The sequence below is a fragment of the Carcharodon carcharias genome, chromosome 9, assembly GCF_017639515.1.
Source record: "Carcharodon carcharias isolate sCarCar2 chromosome 9, sCarCar2.pri, whole genome shotgun sequence".
In the NCBI taxonomy this organism is placed as follows: Eukaryota; Metazoa; Chordata; class Chondrichthyes; order Lamniformes; family Lamnidae; genus Carcharodon; species Carcharodon carcharias.
Window position 1 is genome coordinate 150,236,649 of NC_054475.1, and position 20,878 is coordinate 150,257,526.

The following is a 20,878-nucleotide window of genomic DNA, read 5'->3' on the forward strand; positions in this document are numbered from 1 at the left end:
ACAGTAATGCATGAGACTCGCATAGAATTCACATACTGATGCAAAAATAATGTTTAAAATGGGACTACAATACTTAAGCAAATTTCTAACTTTAAACATGGGAAAAGATTGATGTTCTACCCTCATGCTGTCACCAAACCCACATCACCATCCTCCCCCCATCCCAATCCTTTAGCTGGTAACTGCTAAGTAATTTACTAAAAACAAGAAATGTTGCAGTAGAAGCTACTGAATCTCAGAATATTTTAAATAATTATATACACCAGTGATCTGCCCAGGTATGGGATAGCCCCCATAGTGAAATAATCTGAGTGAGACTGAGCCAGCCAACAAAATTAAATGAAATGTAAACATAACATTCTGAAGATGTTCTAAAAAAAATGTGATTAAAGAAACAAAAACGTAGCTGTGTTTGGTAATGAGAGAGTGTTTGAAGGTGAAGGACATTGCGCTGTGATTTGTGGCTCACATTCAGCAGATACATTGTACACATGCAAAGACAGTTGAATGAAAATAGTGCAAATAGTGAAAATGTGTGGGATAAGGCAATACACTTGTGGAAGAAATAACTTTCTTCTAGTCTTACCTGGTCTTCCTGGCTGACCTGAAGGCCCTGGTGAACCTTTTGAGCCTTCCAACGATTGTCCTGGTGGTCCAGGTGGACCAGGTGGGCCTTGCTGACCCATGAATCCTGGGAATCCAGGATCGCCTTTAGGACCTGGAGCTCCAGGACCTCCTGGGATACCTGGAATACCCGGATCTCCTTTTGATCCTACATGAGAACACATTAGATAGTGGCTTGTGGTCAAACAATATATTTAACAAGTCAAAGATTCAAGTCATTCAAAAGCATTTTCTCTAATGATGTCCATTGTCCTTTACATTTTTCAATAGTTTGGAGTAGAAAGTTGATACATTTCATTTTGCTTAAGTATACAGAATAATAGCTGCTGTGAATAAGTTTAAAGATTATTACTCAACTGACGGTTTTGAAAACTTTAGAGCCATTGCAACAGAGTTCAGAATACTTGTAAAAAAAAGTGTTGGACTCTCGACAGAACTGTCCCTACACACACTGAAATCTTTGGCCAGGCAAGTATCTGAGCAACACTGAACGTCATATAATATACTTGAATGATTAGAACATTAGCTGCCATTGGAATGGAACTCTTCACTGTGGTACATAGCTGCTCGGTTTGTTCACAGAACTCAACACGCAACCTTTCAATCCATAGTGATTAACAGGAAGTCAAATATTGTTATTAAATAGTTTTGGTCTGAACCAAATCTCTGCCAACTAACTAACAGTGTACAAAGCAGATTACTTTTCAATAACATGAAGTTCGGTTGTACAAGACATTCTTTAGGCTACAGTTGGAATGTTTCGAAGGACCCATACCAAAAGTGGGTTGAGAGTGAGCCGCACATGCTCCACTCACATATCCTGGCACTGAATGTCCTAATCAGCATTTGTAAAAATACCTGTCTGTTGGCTGTTCCAAAAGCTGCCCCAAAAATATGTTCAGCGTTCTATTTTTATGATGGCAGAAGCAGCAGGAGGCCTCCTCCTGGCTTCATGAAAACACTGCTGCCAATCTGGGCGCACTCCCCAGCTCTGCTTCACCTCCCCTGCCCCTCAAGGCCGACTCACACATGGCACAGAGGCTGGCTGCAAATCCTCAGAAGTTGACAAGCTGTATTGGGACACTCGTTTGCCTGCAGATTGTTGGGTCCATTTGTACATGGCCCTGGGTCTCAGGAAGGTTTGAGCCTCTTTGCCTCTGGCTCAAAAGTTAGAATTTACCTGCACGTTTGCACTCAACCTACTCCCCCCACAAAAACATTGGGAGGAATGAGGCAAAAGTTAAAACTGCTCCCATAAACTCTACAGTATTAAAATGCAGATGATAGTCATAAATCACTAAACATTTACTCTCACAATTTATATTATCTGAATCTTTGGATTAGGGAGCAACTCATGCCTCATTCTCAGATACTCATTTTTAAATATATAATCTATTTGAGCCTCTTGATTACATCACACAAACATTACTCCTTGGCACTTTTATTTTACAAAAATCCGTCTGAACATTCAGTTCGGTCACAGTCTACAACTTACTCTGGACATCCTTCTCTTTACATTAAAACCTCTTCTGAATTATACAACAGAATTCTGCAAGATGACCTTACAGTAACCTCAGTGTTTGATCAATGCTGTTTCAGCTTTACTTTTAACTGTCATGACAGTGGTTTTCATTTTACTGAGCAAGCAGTATGCACTATGTAAAATGCATGATGCATGAGAGAGACTAAAGGGCCGTATTGAATTTCAGCACTCAGATTAAGTTACAGCTTTCTTATTCACTTTTGAACACATATATAGTTCTGCTTAACCAGCAGATTCTGCTTTACAGCATTTATCTCTACAAGCATGAAATTAATTTTTACTCTGATTATTGTTGAATTAAAAGGCAATCGAATGTCAATGAAATCTTTCAATTGAAAATTAATAAGATTACACAGCACTCCTGCTGTAAAATTAAAGACATATGTTTCGGTCAATTATGAATTTGACCTTTTTCTGATTTCTTATTTACCTGAAATTCCTGGAGGACCAGGGGCACCTGGGCGTCCTAGGCCTGGAGGACCTACAGACAAAATTACACTGATCAGGGCAGTGAAGAATGTCACAAATCAAAAATGAAAGCACGCTGTTTAATTTTCTATCGTTTACCGTTTTCTACAGTCATGGCGAATCTTGAGACCAAACTACTTTGAGTCAATGTGAATTGTGCAACAAGACTGGCCAATTGATGGTTCTTCCCACAATACCTCATTATATTAGCAGCCCAGATAGTCATTATCAACTATTGAATTGCTCAACACTTGCAAAGTCACCTAGAGGAGGAGACTTAGATTTTTTTTTCCATTTCCTCCCACTCAAATCAGGCATCACAATCTTTTGAAGGTGCTGGGCCTCCACAAATGGTTTTCTGAGAGCAGCCCTCTCGTTTGCTCTCTCTCTTTCTTTCACATCTTCTGTTCTCTACTTTGAGGTAAGCACTTGGCTTCTGGATGTTATGGCTTAGTCGGAGACGCCGGGAGTGATTTTGACTTTGGGTGAAAGTGTAAAGTGGGTGATATCTATTTAGTCACCCTTTGTACATCTCTCCCGATTTTCAATTCCATTGACTCAAAATAAAATTTAAAACATAAATAATGCTTCTCATCAGGAACTGGTAAAGAGAAACTGAAGTCTGTATCTCTAAATTAATCCTTGTTTATGAGTTGAGAATATAATATCCATTATTTTTCCATTTTTACAGAAAAAAGCATATTAGAATTGGCAGTTTCTTGTGGTATAGAGTGACATAGGTTGATGGCTGTAGTATTCCAAAATAATTAGGTATTTTGTAGTTACTACAGTTTCTACCTATCCTTTACTCTCATTTTCTCTCTAAGTTATTCCCTCCCCTATTCATATCTTTTGCCTTCGGTCAGTATGAAACTGCAAGCAATTCTCACCATGGATGCAATTATAAGAAGGGTATGGAATAACAGAAAACCATTCAATCAATCTAGCCTTTTCTACAGACCATGAAAAATTTGCCCTTTCAAAGATTCTATCTAACCCGTGTAATCAGCCAAAAGATTTTACAAGGTTTTTCCTTGTAAATCAACACTGCGCTCTATTCTTTATGCTTGGAAGAACGTTACAAAATGCAACAATATGAAGTACTGTCTGCCTGATCTCAGAATCACATTACCCAACGATAATATCCTGAAACAAGGCATCTATCCTCATCCAATTTAGCTTTCTGTCTTCCTTATTCCCACCTTGCCTTTATCTCTCAAACAATCTGGTCTCAACTACCATTCACTCCCTTGGAGATGTCTAAACTTGCAGGTTATCAGATTTTGCTTTGGTCCCCTAATTAAAAATGTAACTTTGTCACATCTTTGTCAAAACTAATATAAATTGAAATGAGTAAAGGGCGGAGGTTGGTGGGGGTGATGGTCATTATTCTCAGCAGTTATTTCTCCTCACTTCCCCACGCTATCACCTCTGGCTTCCACAGGGATTCATCCTTGGCCCCAAATTCTTCCTTATCTCTATGCTCCATCTTAAGAACATCCACGAGGATGGGATCAGCTTTAATATATATATATTCAGTTCCATCTCTCCACCGCTTCTCTCACTGCCACAACCACTTCCATGCTTTTGGACTGACTGACCAACATCAAGTCTTGGAAGAGAGACAACTTCCTTCAGCTGAACTGCAAAGTTAAGCGTGACTCCAAGCTTCAAATCTCAAACACTACAGCCTTTCCTTCATCAAAACTGCTGGCTTCCATCTTTGCAACATTGCCCACCTTTGCCAATGCTCTTATTCCCCTCACCACAGAAACCTTTAACTCTGCTTTTGACAGCCCTCAGACTCAATCCCTTCAGAGTTCTTCTTCTTGACTTTTATTGCCTGAGCTCCATAAACCATCACTTATCCAAAGTTCAGCTGCCTGCACTCTGTTCCACACTAAGTCCCATTTATTCATCACCCTCCCCTTTGCGGATTTAGTCTGTGCCCATCGCATCCAATTTAAAATCATTATTCTTGTATTCAAATCCCACCAAAATTTCATGCCTCAGTGCCTCTTCCAGCCACAGATTCATCCCCATTCCCACTCACCTTTAGCCCGTCAACTTCATTCTCCTGTGCACCCCTCCGCCATTTACTCCATCATTAATGGCAGAGTTTTCAACCGCCTCAGCCTTACTCCTCGGAACTCGCTCTTTAAAACTCTCCACCTCTTTGCTTCCCTGTCCCTTTATGAACTGTCGCCTTTTCCATCCAGCCTTCAGTGATCAGTCCTAATCTTTCTCCCCAAGGCTAGGCCAACCTTTCCTCTTATTTTCCCGTAAAGCATCTTGTATATTAAAACCTGTATATAAGTGCAAGTTGTTTTGGAGTTACAACTATTATTTACTCCAAATTGAAACTATTTACTTAAGTAAACTAACCTGGATCTCCTTTCAGACCAGCTGGACCTGGAATACCATCGCGACCTGGATATCCTTTCTCTCCTGGAGGGCCTGGAATTCCCAGCTCACCTGGTGCACCTGAAAACACAATAATTGATTAAAGCTGTTTCTGATCATGATAGTATCAATGATTTTGAACAATCCAAATAAGAAATTGGAAAAAAAAATGAATCAGCGTGACAGTTCTATTCTAAGAAGTTTCTGGTGTCTATGTGCCAGACTCCAGCCTAATGGAGGTATGGCCTTTTTCCAATCTACTACTATTGTCACTTACTGCCCAGTCACTAGGAGATGTTCATGAACAGCTTGCAGTCAATTGCCTTCAGATTTACCCAGTTTCCTTCAGTGTGATTGGCATCCCTCCATCTGCAAGGGATGATGGGAATTCAGCCTCAGAACTTTAGCGAGGTCAGAGATCATCTGCTGCACTTCTTTTGACAGCTGAACAAACAGATTCTGGAAAAGCAAAGTCTGCCACAAGTGCCACACATGAAGTCGTCCCTTGCAGGTGGTGCAGAACGATATCTGCTGATATCTTTTTTGCAGGGCTGGTGCCTGCTTTGGAGTGTCTGAAACCATTTGTTGCTGTGGTGGCGAATTACTGCCAGCAGCTGATGTTGCCATATTTGCATCGATCATCACCTAGAGTTTTCCACTTGTCGTGATTGACGTTGAGGGCTTTCATGTCTCTTCTGACAGCATCCTCGAATCGGTGGCTTCCTGGTCTGTTGCACAGGCCGCTTCCCCATATAGCATATCCATTGTCATGAGACCATCTTCCAACTTTTGCAAATGCCCAAGCCAGTGAAGCTTTCTTTGCATGAGTGGTGCTAACATGCTTGCTTTAGAAAGGACTGTTTCATTGGTGACTTTGCCTCTCCATGTGATGCCAAGGATGTGTTTTAGACATTGGAGTTGGAGGTTATGAGCTTTTTTTCTTGGTAGGTGTAAGTTGTCCAGAATTTGCTGCCTTACAGCAACATGTTGAGGATACAGACTTTGTAGATAAGCATCTTCGTCCTGCGGGTCAGTTTGTCATTCTTCCATGCCTGTTTAGTTGGTCGGCCAAAGTTGGTGTCTGCCTGTCCGATGCATGTGCTGAGCCCCTTGTCAAGGTACAGACTGTCTGTCACTGTAGATCCAAGGTAGCAGAATTTGCTGACTGTTTCCAGTGGTGTGTTGTTGAGTTTGATCACAGACAGAGGCGCAACACCCTGTCCCATAACTACAGTTCTCGTGACGATAATGTTGAGGGATAACACAACACAGGCTTGGGACAGATGATCCATGAGTCTATGGAGCTGGTCTTCTGCCTGGGCACCTAGTGCATCAACTCGGCATACAGAAGTTCTCTGACCAAGACATGCCGCACTTGTGTCTTGTCTTTCAGGCTTCATTGGTTGAAGAGTTTCCCATTTGATGGTGTTTGGAAGTGCATTCCTTCCAAGTCAGCAGAGGAAACATAGGTCAGGAGGACAGAGAAAACAACACCAAACAGAGTCGGGGCTAAGACGCAGCCCTGTTTTACCCCATTCTTGATCTCAAAACTGTCAGAGATGGAACTGTTGAACTGAATGGTGCCGTGCTTGTTAACATGGTAGGAACGTATGAGACTGCAAAGCTTGGGAAAACAGTCGATTTTCTCTAGTACCACAGAATCGATACAGCGCAGGAAGAGGCCATTCAGCCCATTATGTCTGCATCGCTCTCCCAATGAGTAATTCACCTGGTGCCATTCCCTTGCCTTCTCCTCGTAACCCTGCACATTCTTCCTTTTCAGATAAGTCTCCTTTAGAATGCTTCAATTGAATCTGCATTCACCACACTCTCAGGCAGTCTATTCCCGACCATAACCACTCACTGTGTGAAAAGATTTTCCTCTTGTTACTTTTGCTTCTTTTGCCAATTATTTTAAATCTGTGCCCTCTCTCTCTTGATCCATTCATGAATGCAAACAGTTTCTCCCTATTTACTCTGTCTAGACCCCTCATGATTTTAAATACCTCCATCAAGTCTCCTCTTGGTCTTCTCTTCTCCAAAGAAAACAGTCCTAACTTCACCATTCTATCTATTTTTATAAATGAAGTCCCTTATCCCTGGAACCATTCCCGTGGATCTTCTCTGAACTGTCTCCAATGCTATCACATATTCCTTAAAATGAGGGGCCCAGAGCTGGACACAATTCTCCAGCTGGGACCGAAGTAGTAATTTATACAAGTTCAGCATAACCTCTTTGCTCTTGTACTCAATGTCCCTATTAATAAAGCCCAGGATACTGTATGCTTTAGCTGCTCTCCCAGCCTGTCTTGCCATCTTCAATGACTTATGCAAATATACACAAGGTCCCTCTGCTCCTGCACCACCTTTAGAGTTGTACCCTTTATTTTATATTGTCTCTCTATATTCTTCCTGCCAAAATGAATCACTTCACATTTCTCCACATTGAACTTCATCAGCCACCTATCCGCCCATTCCACCAACTTGTCTATGTCTTTTTGAAGTTCTACACTGTCCTCCTCACAGTTCACAACTCTCCCAAGTTTCGTATCATATGCAAATTTTGAAATTGTACCCTGTACATCAAGTTCTGGGTCATTAATATGTGTCAGGAAAAGCAAGGATTCCAACACTGACCCCTGGGGATCTCCATTACAATCCTTCCTCTAGCCTGAAGAATATTTTCTTGACACTTTTGACCGAGACAGGTGAGCGAAGCAGGAATTTTCCCGACGTCTGCTACCAATCTAGCATGGCAGATGATGGCAATGGTGGTCAGTGCCAATGCTGCACAGAAGTGGTTGGCCATCCAATGCAGATAGAGGATGAATTATCTCATCCGTGCAGCCAGGGTATGGCAACCATCTCATCACGCTAAACTCTCATACTCACAAGGTCATCACACATTCACTGGCATCTAACTCACTGCCAGCTCAAGAGACATCACCACTCATTCTCACACATATATCCTCACATGTCCATCTGGCCTCGAGGATGAAAATCCAGCCCATGGGCTTTTCTACCTACATGTCCAAACTAACCAGTTCGCTTTACATTAAAGACAATATACCTGGTGCACCAGGTAGTCCAATAAGGCCAGGAGGACCTGGGAAGCCATCAGTTCCTTTGGGACCAGGAATTCCAGGAGCACCTGTAAGATGAGAAAACAAAATGTGGTTAAACTCCACATATTTGATTGGTCCATTGTGTTTTTAAGCTTGTACCGATGAGACTTCAAAAACTGGAAAAAATAGCTACCACCAGAAATGTGGTCCGAAAAAATAGACACATCCCAGCAAATCCATTCTGCCCTAAAAATAGCAACACCACTTCTATTTCAGTCATTGATACTCCTGTTCCAGCCACTTAGGATGGAAGTTGAAAGGACTTAAATAAGGAACAGTCAATTAACAGAAAATCAGAAATGCTAGTCTGTGGAATAAATGTCACTGACCTAGTAATCTAGAGGCCCAGGATAATGCTTTGGGAACATGTGTTCAAATCCCACCACAGCAGCTGGTGAAATTTTAATTCAATTAATAAATCTGGAATATAAAGCTGGTCCCAGTAATGGTGGCCATGAAACTACCATCGATTGTTCTAAAAACCCACCTGATTCACTAATGTCCTTTAGGGAAGGAAATCTGCCGCCCTTACCTGGTCTGGTCTACATGTGACTCCAGACCCACAGCAACATGGTTGACTCTTAACTGTTCTCTGAAATGGCCGAGCAAGTCATTCAATTCAAGGATGATTAGGGATGGGCAACAACACTAGGGATGGGCAGCGACACACACATCCCATGAAGAATTTTTTTAAAAATGAGGCTGTGCTCAGGAGTATTATCTTCTTCTTAGCAACTGGCTATCGACTGATTGAAAATACGGCTGTTTTTAAAAATATCAACAGCAAGGAAAGAGCTTAGATAATTGAGGTGGGGGGGGGTGCGGAAAGATAATTTCGTTCAGAGTCTGAGCTGGTCTCAACCCAGACCGGAAACAGCCTCAACCAATGGGTAAAAGTTCTATATGTTCCACATAGGAACCATGCACCACCACAACCTTCTTCAGAGGAGGGGGAGCGTGACAGCACATTTTTGTTAATTGTAGCTTGTGAATAGGACTGAGATTAGCACTTAGAAAAGTTTAATGACTTTTACACCTTTTTTACATTCATGTGTTTACATTCATTCTTAACTTGTCAGTTGGATCCTAAGGCCGCAGAGAATTGAAGAAGTCACAGTCAGAATGATTCAAGCCGGAGTTGGCAATTAATGGTCAACTCCTCTGTGTTATAAACAAAAGGTCCAACCAATGACACCACCTAGGAGAACGTTCCATGGGCAAGGAAACTGACAAATGAAGCTATTGGAATTTTTGGTCTGATACAGACGATGCTAAGGTGCAGTAACTGTCATGTTCCCGCTAGAAACACTGAGGCCAGGCTGAAACACTACAAACTCTTGTGGTGCTGCCCTGGTCGCTAACCTTGTTGCCTCATCTCTCCAATGTTGTTGAATGTGGTGTTGCCCGAAATAAATTCTTTCCCCAATGCTAAATGATAGTCAATAGATGAAAGATCCTGGCAGAGTTAGATATTCATCACAGAAGATTGCCAAGACTTCTGAAATGCATTTCCATGCAGTAATAGGTGATTCCTAAGGAATAAAGGGAGAAGGCCATTCCGCCCCTTGAGCCTGCTCCACCATTCAATAAGATCATGGCTGATCTGATTGTGGCCTTAACTCCACTTTCCCGTCTGTCCCCACTAAAGGCTCCCTTGTCAATTAAAACTCTGGGGAATTTTCTCCCCGTCGGGGGGTTGGACGGCAGTGGACACGGGTGGGCGCGTAGTTGATCGCCACCTGCAATTGGCTGCACGGTGCCATTTTATGTGGGCGGGCCAATTAAAGCCCGCCCAGTGTGATGCGCACCCGGAAGTGCTGTGCACTCCCTGTGTGGGTGGGGGGAGTAGGCTGAGTCAGGGCCTGTGCTCTTTCATGCATGCGCAAAAGAGCGCAGAAATCTCCCTGAGGCAAAGAACTGCCTCAGGGAGATTAGTTTTATTGTTGAAAATTTTAATAAAGGAAAAAAAAAATTTAAGACATGTTCCCTGGTGTGACAGTGTCACATGAGCTGGGACACGTCAATGAATTTTATTATAAATTTTTATTAAACTTTAAAAACCTTCATGAAACCTCATCCCGCCTGTGGATGAGGTTTCATGATAAATGCAAAGGCCGCCTGGGCTCTTCACCTGCCCGACAACCTTAAGGTTGGATGGGCAGCTCAGTTAATTAGTTTAATTACTACTTAAATGGCCTTAATAGACCTTTAACAGTTTGGCATCCTTTGTAAGCAGGACCGAGAGTCCCGCATGGTATGTTGCCTGCCCGGTGCCAGGATGAGGGACATCTCTGACCGGCTTGAAAGGATTTTGGAGAGGGAGGGGGAGGATCCAGTTGTTGTGGTCCACATCGGGACAAATAACATGGGTAAGACTAGGAAAGAGGACCTGTTTGGGGATTATCAGGAACTAGGAACTAAACTAAAGAACAGGTCCTCAAGGGTTATAATCTCTGGATTACTACCCAAGCCACATGCAAATTGGCATAGGGACGCGAGAATAAGGGAAGTAAACAGGTGGCTAAAGGAGTGGTGCGGGAAAGAGGGCTTCCGTTTCGTGGGGCACTGGCATCAGTATTGGAACAGGAGGGATCTGTACCGTTGGGACGCTCTCCACCTGAACTGATCTGGGACCAATGTTCTAGCGAAAAGGTAAATAGGGTGGTCAACAGGACTTTAAACTAGAAAGTGGGGGAGAAGGGAAGGGTAAAACTCCAAGAAGTATGACTAATGGGAAACAAAGCAGCAGGTTAGCATGTTGGGGTGGTGGGGGTGGGATTGTGGATTCAACTTCATGGAAAATTATGAAAAAACTGAAAAGGAAGGACAGCCCAGGAGAAGCTATTAAAATCTCCAGAACACAAAATAGGACAGAGTGTTTGGAAAGGGCTAGGAATCTAACTTCAAGCACATCAGATAAAGGGACTACAATGAGAAATGGGACGGGAAATACAGGACTGAAGGTGTTGTATCTGAATGCACGCATTATACGAAATAAGGTAAATGAGCTTGTGGCGCAAATTGAAATTGGCAGGTATGATGTGGTGGGCATTACGGAGACATGGCTGCAAGGGGATCAGGACTGGGAGCTAATTATCCAAGGATACACATCCTATCGAAAAGATAGGCAGGTTGGCAGAGGGGGTGGGGTTGCTTTGTTAGTAAGAAATGAAATTAAGTCAATAGCAAGAAACGACGTTGGGTCAGATGATGTAGAATCTGTGTAGGTAGAGTTGAGGAACCGCAAAGGTAAAACAATCATATTGGGAATTATGTACAGGCCTCCGAACAGTAGTCAGGATGTGGGACACAAGATACACCAGGAGATAGAAAAGGCATGTAAGAAAGGCAAGGTTACAGTGATCATGGGGAATTTTAATATGCAGGTAGACTGGGAAAATCAGGTTGGTAGTGGATCCCAAGAAAAGGAATTTGTGGAATGTCTACGAGATGGCTTTTTGGAGCAGCTTGTGGTGGAGCCCACTAGGGAACAGGCAATTAGTGATGTGTGATTTAGTGATTTAGTGATGTATAATGAGGCAGATTTGATAAGGGAGCTTAAGGTGAAGGAACCCTTAGGAGGAAGTGACCATAATATGATAGAATTTACCCTGCAATTTGAGAAGAAAAAGCTGAAATCAGATGTAACGGTATTACAGTTGAATAAAGGTAACTACAGAGGCATGAGGGAGGAGCTGGCCAGTATTGACTGGGAGATGAGCCTAGCAGGAAAGACAGTGGAACAGCAATGGCAGTAGTTTCTGGGAGTTATTTGGGAGACACAGCAAAAATTCATCCTAGGAAGAAGAAGCATACTAAAGGGAGGACGAGGCAACCTTGGCTGACAAGGGAAGTCAGGGACAGCATAAAAGCTAAAGAGAAAGTATACAGTGCAGCGAAGGGCAGTGGGAAACCAGGGGATTGGGAAGCCTACAAAGACCAACAGAGGACAACTAAAAAAGAAATAAGGAGGGAGAAGATTAAATATGAGGGTAAACTAGCCAGTAATATAAAAGAAGATTGCAAGAGTTTTTTTTAGATATATAAAGGGTAAGAGAGAGGCAAAAGTTTGCAGATGATACAAAGATAGGTGGAGGGACAGGTAGTATTGAGGAGGCGGGGAGGCTGCAGAAGGATTTAGACAGGTTGGGAGAATGGGCAAAGAAGTGGCAGAAGGAATACAACATGGGCAACTGTGAAGTCATGCACTTTGGTAGGAAGAATAGAGGCATAGACTATTTTCTAAATGGGGAGAGAATTCAGAAATCTGGAGTGCAAAGAGACTTGGGAGTCCTAGTCCAGGATTCCCTTGAGGTTAACTTGCAGGTTGAATCGGTAGTTAGGAAGGCAAATGCAATGTAGGCATTTATTTCGAGAGGACTAGAATATAAAAGCAGTGCTGAGGCTTTATAAGGCTCTGGTCAGACCACATTTAGAATATTGTGAGCAATTTTGGGCCCCATATCTCAGGAAGGACGTGCTGGCCCTGGAGAGGGTCCAGATGAGGTTCACGAGAATGATCCCAGGAATGAAAGGCTTAACATATGAGGAACGTTTGAGAACTCTGGGTCTATACGCGATGGAGTTTAGAAGGATGAGGGGGGATCTGATTGAAACTTACAGAATACTGAAAGGTCTGGACAGAGTGGACGTAGGGAAAATGTTTCCATTAGTAGGAGAGACTAGGACCAGAGGGCACAGCCTCAGAGTAAAGGGAAGACCTTTTAGAACAGAGATGAGGAGAAACTTCTTTAGCCAGAGAGTGGTGAATGTATGGAATTCATTGCCACAGAAGGCTGTGGAGGCCAGGTCATTGAGTGTATTTAAGACCGAGATAGATAGGTTCTTGATTGGTAAGGGGATCAAAGGTTACGGGGAGAATGGGGTTGAGAAGCTTATCAGCCATGATTGAATGGCGGAGCAGACTCGATGGGCCGAATGGCCTAATTTCTGCTCCTATGTCTTATGGTCTTATATTCAATGACCCAGCCTCCACTGCTCTCTTGGAAGAGAATTCCAAAGGCTAATGGCCCTCTGAGAGAAGAAATTCTTCCTCAGTTCCATCTTACATGGGAAACCCCTTATTTTTAAACTGTGCCCCCTTAATTCTAGATTCCCTCACCAAGAGGAAACATTCTCCCAGCATCTACACTATCAAGATCCCTCAGAATCATATCTTTCAATAAGATCACCTCTCATTCTTCTAAACCCCAATGAGTTAAGGCCCAATGTGCTCAACCTTTCCTCAGAAGACAACCCTTTCATTCCAGAAATCAGCCTAGTGAAACTTCTCTAAATTGTTTCCAAAGCAAATATGTCCCTCCTTAAGTAAGGAAACAGGAACTGTACACAGTATACCAGATGCGCTCTCACCAATGCCCTGTGCAGTTGCAGGAAGACCTCCCTACTTTTATACTTCATCCCCTTTGCAATAAGGGCCAACATTTCATTTGCCTTCCTAATTAATTGCTGTACCTGCATGGTTATGTTTTGTGATCCATGTACAAGGACACCCAGGTACCTGTGTACTGCAGCATTCTGCAGTGTCTCTCCATTTAAATAATACTTTGCTTTTGTATCCTTCCTGTCAAACTGGACAACCTCACATTTTTCCACATTATATGCCATCTGCTAAATTTTTGCCCATCCACTTAACCTATTTACATCTATTTGCAGACCCTTTGGGCTATATCTTCCAGTTGGTGAGTGGGGCGGGGGGGGGGGGGGGGGGGGGGGGCGGCGCTCGCCAACATGTAAAATGACATGGGATGATGTCAGGTGGGCATCCCGACATCACCCCACGTCATTTACATTCTCAGGTCGATGAGCGCACAGTCAAGTCGGCTGCACGCCTGCTGACCTGTCAACGACCTATTAAGACCATTAAAAAAGTAATTGAAATCAGTAATGGACCTGCCCGTCCAACCTTAAAGTTTGTCCATGTAATTGGCCCACCCACGTAATATGGTGGTATGCCCCCAATTGGGGGCACCGATCGGGGACCTGCCCAACTGAATCCACTCCCGCACATCTCCTGTGATGGGGGTTGGGGGGGCGCAGGGGTGGTGGAAATGTTGCCCTTTGTATCCTCCTCACAACTTGCTTTCCTACCTGTCCTTGTATCATCAGCAAATTTAACTACAATACAGTCGGCCCCTTCATCCAAGTCATTAACATAAATCATAAATACTTGAGGCCCCAGTAATGATCTCTTGTCACTCCACTAGTTACAGTTTGCCAAGCTAAAAATGACCCATTTATTTCAACTTTATTTCCTGTTAGTTAGCCAATCCTCCATCCATGCTTATATATCACCCCAAACAGCTTGAGCTCTTTTACGTGCATCTTATCGAATGCCTTTTGGAAATCCAAATTCTCTACATCTACTGGTTCCTCTTTATAGACTCTGCTTGTTTCATAAGAACTCTAATAAATTTGTCAAACATGATTTTCTTTTCACAAAATCATGTTGACTCTGCCTGATTGTATTTTCATTTTCTAAATGTTGGACTCTAGCATTTTCCCAAGACAACTGTCCTACAGTTTCCTGTTTTCTGTCTCCCTCCTTTTTTGAATAGTGGTGTTACATTTGTGGTTTCTAATATGTTGGGACCTTTCCAGAATCTAGGAAATTTTGCAAGATTCCAACCCAATACCTCTATAGCCACTTCTTTTAAGGTCCTAGGATGCAGGCCATCACATCCAGGGAACTTGTCAGCCTTTAGACCCACTAGTTTTCCTAGCGTTTACTCTCTGTTTTTATATTTCTTACTAGTTTTCTCTCCTACTCTAATTTCTCCCTCTGTTTTTTAGTCATTGTTTGCTCGTTTCTAACATTTTTCCAATTTTCTGGGTTACCACTAATCTTTGCAGCGTTGTACATCTTTTCTTTTAATTTGATACCATCCTTAATTTCCTTAGTTAACTACAGATGTCGCATCCTTCTCGTCATATCATTCTTTCTCAATGAAAGATATCTTAGTTGAAAGTTATGAACTATCTCCTTAAATGTCTACCACTGCTTCGCAGCTGTCTTACATTTTAAACTATTTTCCCATTCCACGTTAGCCAACTTTAACTTCACACCCTTGTAATTGCCTTTATTTAAGTTTAAGATACTGGTTTCAGACCCAAATTTCGCACTCTCAAATGGGATGTGAAATTCTATCATGTAATGATCATTCTTACCTACAGGATCCTTTACTATGAGGCCATAATTAATCCTGTCTCATTACACACTACCAGGCATAAAATAGCTTGTTCTCTGGTTGGTTCCAGAATATATATAGAAACTGTCCCAAATATACTCTATGAACTCATCCTCCAGGCTACCTTTGACAATTTAATTTGTCTAATCTATATGCAGATTAAAATTGCCCATGATTATTGTAGTATCTTTCTTAAGGTTCCTATTACTTCTTAATTTATACTCTGTCCAAAAGTGTAGCTACTGTCAGTGGGCCTAAAAATCACCCACACCAGTGACTTCTTTCCTTTGCTATTTCTTACCTCACCCAAACTGATTCTACATTTTGATCCTCCGAACCAAGATCATTTTGCACTACTATTCTGATCCCATCCTTTATTACAGGAGCTAATTCACCTCCTGCTCTTTTCTTCTTATCTTTCCGAAACGTCAAATACCCTTGAATATTCAGGCCCCAGCTGTAGTCACGTTGCAACCATGTCTGTGTAATGGTTATCATATCATACTCCTTTGTTTCTAAATATACTATCCATTTATTCACCTCGTTATGAATGCCGCATGCATTCAGACCACTTTTCCTTCTTCTGATCTTATTTGCTGGTGCACTCTCATGTTTGTATGTTCTGTCCCTTCCTGTCACACTTTGGCTATCATTTCCTGCAACTCGACCTTGCACTATTGCCTTGTCCTTTCTCTTTAACTTTCCAAATATCCCTTCATGTGAATTCTACCCCACCATTATTAAGTTGAAAGCCTTCTCTACAGTCCTAGTTATACGATTCATCAGTACACTGGTCCCATTGTGGTTAATATGAAGGCTGTCCCAAAGGTACAGTCCTGTCTTTCCCCAGTACTGGTACCAATGCCCCATGAATCGAAACCCATTTCGCCCACATTAATCTTAAAGCCACACATTCAACTCTCTGATCTTACTTGCCCTATCCCAATTTGCTCATGGATATTTCTTAGGAACTTATAATTTTATTTGTTTTTGACAACTTACTCAAGAACTCGAATCTGCAGCCATCTACAGATCATATGCCAACTTTTCCTCCAGCCCAGCTGACGATATTTTAGCTGAATCGCGAGCTGATTAAATGTTTTAATTTTTAAACATGAAATGTCAAATACCTTTGGAAAATAGTTTTTTTTAAAAAAAACTAGGACTTACCTGGGAATCCTGGTTGACCAAGATCACCCTTTGGACCAGGCGCGCCAGGCAAACCAGGAAGACCAGGGCTACCTGGAATACCCTTGCTTCCAGGGCTACCTGGGAAACCAGGAGAGCCTGGGTCACCCTAGATTAAAAAAGAATGAGAGTGTGAGAAAATAAACCAAGGAGACAAAGACATCAATTAATATCTGTATTCAAGAATACCATGTTTCAACAAAATAGATCCAACTTTAAAGCAGGTATGTTGGACTGTTCATCACTAAGATTCTAGGTCGTACACAACAAAGGCTGAAATTTTCATTGCATGCCAGTTTGAACTTAGACCATTCAGTTTAACTTTGGTGATGGGGAAACGTCTAGTAACAATAATTTGGGACAAAATTAATAGTCACATGGACAAATGCAGGTTAATTAACGAAAGCCAGCTATGGATGTTTTCAGGGCAAACCGTTTTTAAGTAACCTGCTGGAGTTTTTTGATGAGGTAACAGAGAGGGTTGATGAGGGTAATGTTGTTGATGTGGTGTACATGGAGTTCCAAAAGGCATTTGATACAGTGGTGCACAACAGACTTGAGTGCAAAGTTATAGCTCATGGAATAAAAGGGACAGTAGCAACATGCATACAAAGTTGACTGAGTGACAAAGAAACAGAGAGCAGTGGTTAATGGATGTTTTTTGTGCTGGAGGAAGATTTGTAGTGGAATTCCCCAGGGTCAGCGTTGAGATCCTTGCTTTTCCTGATATCTATTAATGACCTAAACCTTGGTGTACAAGGCACAATTTCATAATTTGCAGATGATATGAATCTTGGAAGCTTTGTGAACTGTGAGGAGGATGGTGTAGAACTTCAAAAGAACATAGGCAAGTTAGTGGAGTGGGCGGATGGGTGGCAGATGAAGTACAATGCAGAGACATGTGAAGTGATTAATTTTGATAGGAAGAACATGGAGAGACAATGTAAAATAAAGGGTACAATTCTAGATGGTATGCAGGACTACTGCGACCTGGCTGTAAATGTGCATAAGTCCTTGAAGATGGCAGGACAGGTTGAGAGGGTGGTTAATAAAGCATACATTATCCTAGGCTTTATCAATAGGGGCATAAGGTACAAGAGCAAGGAGGTTATATTGAACTTCTTTGGGACACTAATTAGGCCTCAGCTGGAGTGTTGCATCCAGTTCTGGGCACTACACTTTACGAAGGAAATGAAGGCATTGGAGAGAGTGCAGCAAAGATTTGTGAGAATGGTTCCAGGGATGAGGAACTTTCAGTTATGAAGATAGACTAGGGAAGGTGAAACTGTTTTCCTTGGAGAAAATGAAGGCTGAGAGGAGATTTGAGAGAGGTATTCAAAATCATAGGGGTCTGGACAGAGCAGATAGAGAAAAACTGTTCACTCGTGAAAGGATCAAGAACGAGAGGGCTCAGATTTAAAATAATTCACAAAAGAAGGAAGAACAATATGAGAAGAATCTTTTTCATGTAGCGAGTGGTTAAGGTCTGGAGTGCACTGAGAGTGTGATGGAGGCAGGTTCAATTGAAGCATTTAAAAGGGAATTAGGCTGTTACCTGAAAAGGAAAAATGTACAGGGTTACAGGGGGAATGATATTAAGTGAATTACTCATTGGGAGAGCAGGTGCAGATACAAAAGGCAGAATGGCCACCTAGCGCGCAGTAACAATTCAACAATATAGCTAAATTATATAGATTACCCTTCTAAACATGTATAGTTTCTGGAAAGAGCATTTTGAATTAGACTAAGGTGCTTTCAGTTCTAAGTCTGTTGTGCTGATGATAATAATTGGAGCATTTGGAGGTTAAGAATAAAGTGTACCATAAAGCAGGCTTATCATTATGCAATTAAATCACATCAGCTAATTGATGTACCTTTTCTGAATACTGCCACCATGATAAATTTTCACCTACCCTGCAGTACGGTTATTACAAATAAACTTCCTTACATAGCTAACAGATAAATTCAAGAATTTATAAATAAAATTATGCACTGACCCACAAACTCTACATTCCAATTTCCACTAACTCCCATCATGCCTTAACCCTGCTAGCAGCCAACACCAAACCCACTTATGCCCCTAGTCTCCAGGACCCAGCCAAATCAGTCCAAAGGCCCTGCTTGCAGAAGGCCTCGGTAACAGCAGCTGTGAATTCCTTTTTGCATCCAGTTTTAGCTCAAGCCGCTCTGCACTCTCCTGCTTACTCAATCCTTTGACCCTTAGCTGTGGCTAGCTCCCAGACTTTGGCTCCCTCCCTCCTATAGCTTTGGTTTCTGGAAGAGTAATTAAGAGAGAAAGATGGGCAGCAACAGATAACAGACAAGAGAGTAACAGAGAACATTGAGAAGAGGAAAGTAACAAAAAGTGGCAGATCAAGAGAGAAATACAAGAGAAAACAGTACTACAGTGATCAAGTAAAGAGATCTATAAATCAGAAAAACCAGAGGCTTGAAATTTGGGGAAGCCTGCTCCAACCACAAGAAGTGTAGTGCAGCAGAATATCCAGCTCTCCATGAGGCCTGCTGTAGACCTGTCCCAGAATGAACAGGCTGTGCAACAGCTCATTAATACAAAGGATGGTAAGCTGGCACCATTAAGGGTACATCAACAACATCTGTCCAAGAGAGGCCCAGAAACATTGGGCAGGATTTTACTGTCAGCAAGGCCCACTCACCAAGGCATAAAATGACGCAGGATGATGTCGGGCAGAACCGCTGACATCACCCCGCCCCATTTAAATTTTCAGGAGCGCAGCAAAAGCAGCTGCGGGCCTGCCGACCTGTCAATGGCCGCTTGAGGCCATTGACAGGATCCATTAAGCAATTAAAGGACCTGCCCGTCCAACCTTAAGGTTGTCGGGCAGGCCAGGAGCCCCGGCGGCAACTAGAAAAGACATGAAACCTCATCAACGGGCGGGATGAGGTTTCAGGTCGGGTTTTAAACATTTTAATAAAGTTGTTATGGAAATTTTGAACATGTCCCAACTCATGTGACATTGTCACATGAGGGGACATGTAAGGGAATTTCTCTTCTCTATTTTTAATAATTTTTAGAAGTAGAGGCAATCTCCCTGAGGCTGCACTTAGCCTCAGGGAGATGAGTGCGCTCTTTTGTGCGCGTGCGCGAAAGAGCGCACTCTTGATTTTAGGGATTCCCCCTGCCTGCACAGGGAGCGCAAAGCGCTTCCCTGAGGATGTCACAGTGGGCGGCCCCCCACGTAAAATGGCGGCGCAGCCCCGATCGCCGGCAGCGATCAGGTCTGCGCCCGCTCACGATTGGGTCAGCTCCGCCCAACCGACGAACGAAAAATTCAGCCCATTAAGCGGTGCTCTGCTACTCTGACACAGCTCAGGAGGCCCAGCATTTCACAGCCTCCTTGTTTTGTTTAAAAAGGGAGTGAGGGATAGACCGAATAATTACAGGCCAGTCAGTCTGACGTTGGTGGTGGGCAAATTATTGGAATCAATTCTGAGGGACAAAATAAACTGTCACTTAGAAGGCATGGATTAATCAAGGTCAGTCAGCATGAATTTGTTAAGGGAAGGTTGTGTCTGACTAATTTAACTGAATTTATTTGAGGAAGTAACAAGGAGGATTGATGAGGCTAGTGCAGATCGTATGATCTACGTAGATTTTAGCAAGGCTTTTGGCAAGGTCCCTCATAGCAGACTGGTTAAAAAAAAAGTCCCTGGGATCAAGGGGAATGTGGCGAGCTGGATACAAAACTGGCTCAGTAGCAGGAAACAAAGGGTAATTGTTGATGGGTGTTTTTATGACTCAAAGGCGGTTGCCAGTGGGGTTCCGCAGGGCTCAGTATTAAGTCCCCTGCTTTTCCTGCTATATATTAATGTTTTGGACGTAAACATAGGGGGAATAATCAAGTGCTTTTCACTTCAAATTTGCCACGCTCCAAGTGAATTTGCCCTATTCCTACTGAAAATAATTGAACTTTCGCACATTGCAACCATGGGGAGAATTTTCTCCCCGTCAGGTGGGCTGGGCAGGAGTACAGCCGATTGCTACACGTGATTGGCTGAGTGCCACCATTTTATGTGGGCAACGCGCACCCGGAAGTGCTCAGCAATACTCAGCGGGGGCAGGGTGGGGGGGGGGTTGAGGAGAATCATGGCCTGCGCTCATTCGCGCACAGGCGCAAAAGAGCACAGAAGTCTCCCTGAAGCACAGAGCTGCCTCAGGGAGATTAATTTGACTGTGAGGAATTGAAAAAAAGAATTTAAAAAGTTATTCGGACATGTCACCTCTTGTGACGGTGTCTCATGAGCTGGGACATGTCTGAATTTTAACAAAAATTTTTTAT

The 20,878-nt window shown here is 42.7% G+C and overlaps 1 protein-coding gene across 3 annotated transcripts in view; it reads right to left on the reverse strand.

The window, feature by feature from the left end:
* Window positions 1–20,878, reverse strand: part of col4a5 (collagen, type IV, alpha 5 (Alport syndrome)) — a 375,390-nt gene that overhangs the window by 40,868 nt on the left and 313,644 nt on the right. For all 3 annotated transcript variants that reach the window (XM_041195247.1, XM_041195248.1, XM_041195249.1), the window contains 5 exons: window positions 16,542–16,668; window positions 8,109–8,189; window positions 5,021–5,119; window positions 2,598–2,648; window positions 587–772 (listed from right to left, as the gene is read on the reverse strand). In XM_041195247.1, coding sequence (XP_041051181.1) covers window positions 587–772; window positions 2,598–2,648; window positions 5,021–5,119; window positions 8,109–8,189; window positions 16,542–16,668 — 544 coding nt within the window. The remainder of the gene's footprint in view (window positions 1–586; window positions 773–2,597; window positions 2,649–5,020; window positions 5,120–8,108; window positions 8,190–16,541; window positions 16,669–20,878) is intronic.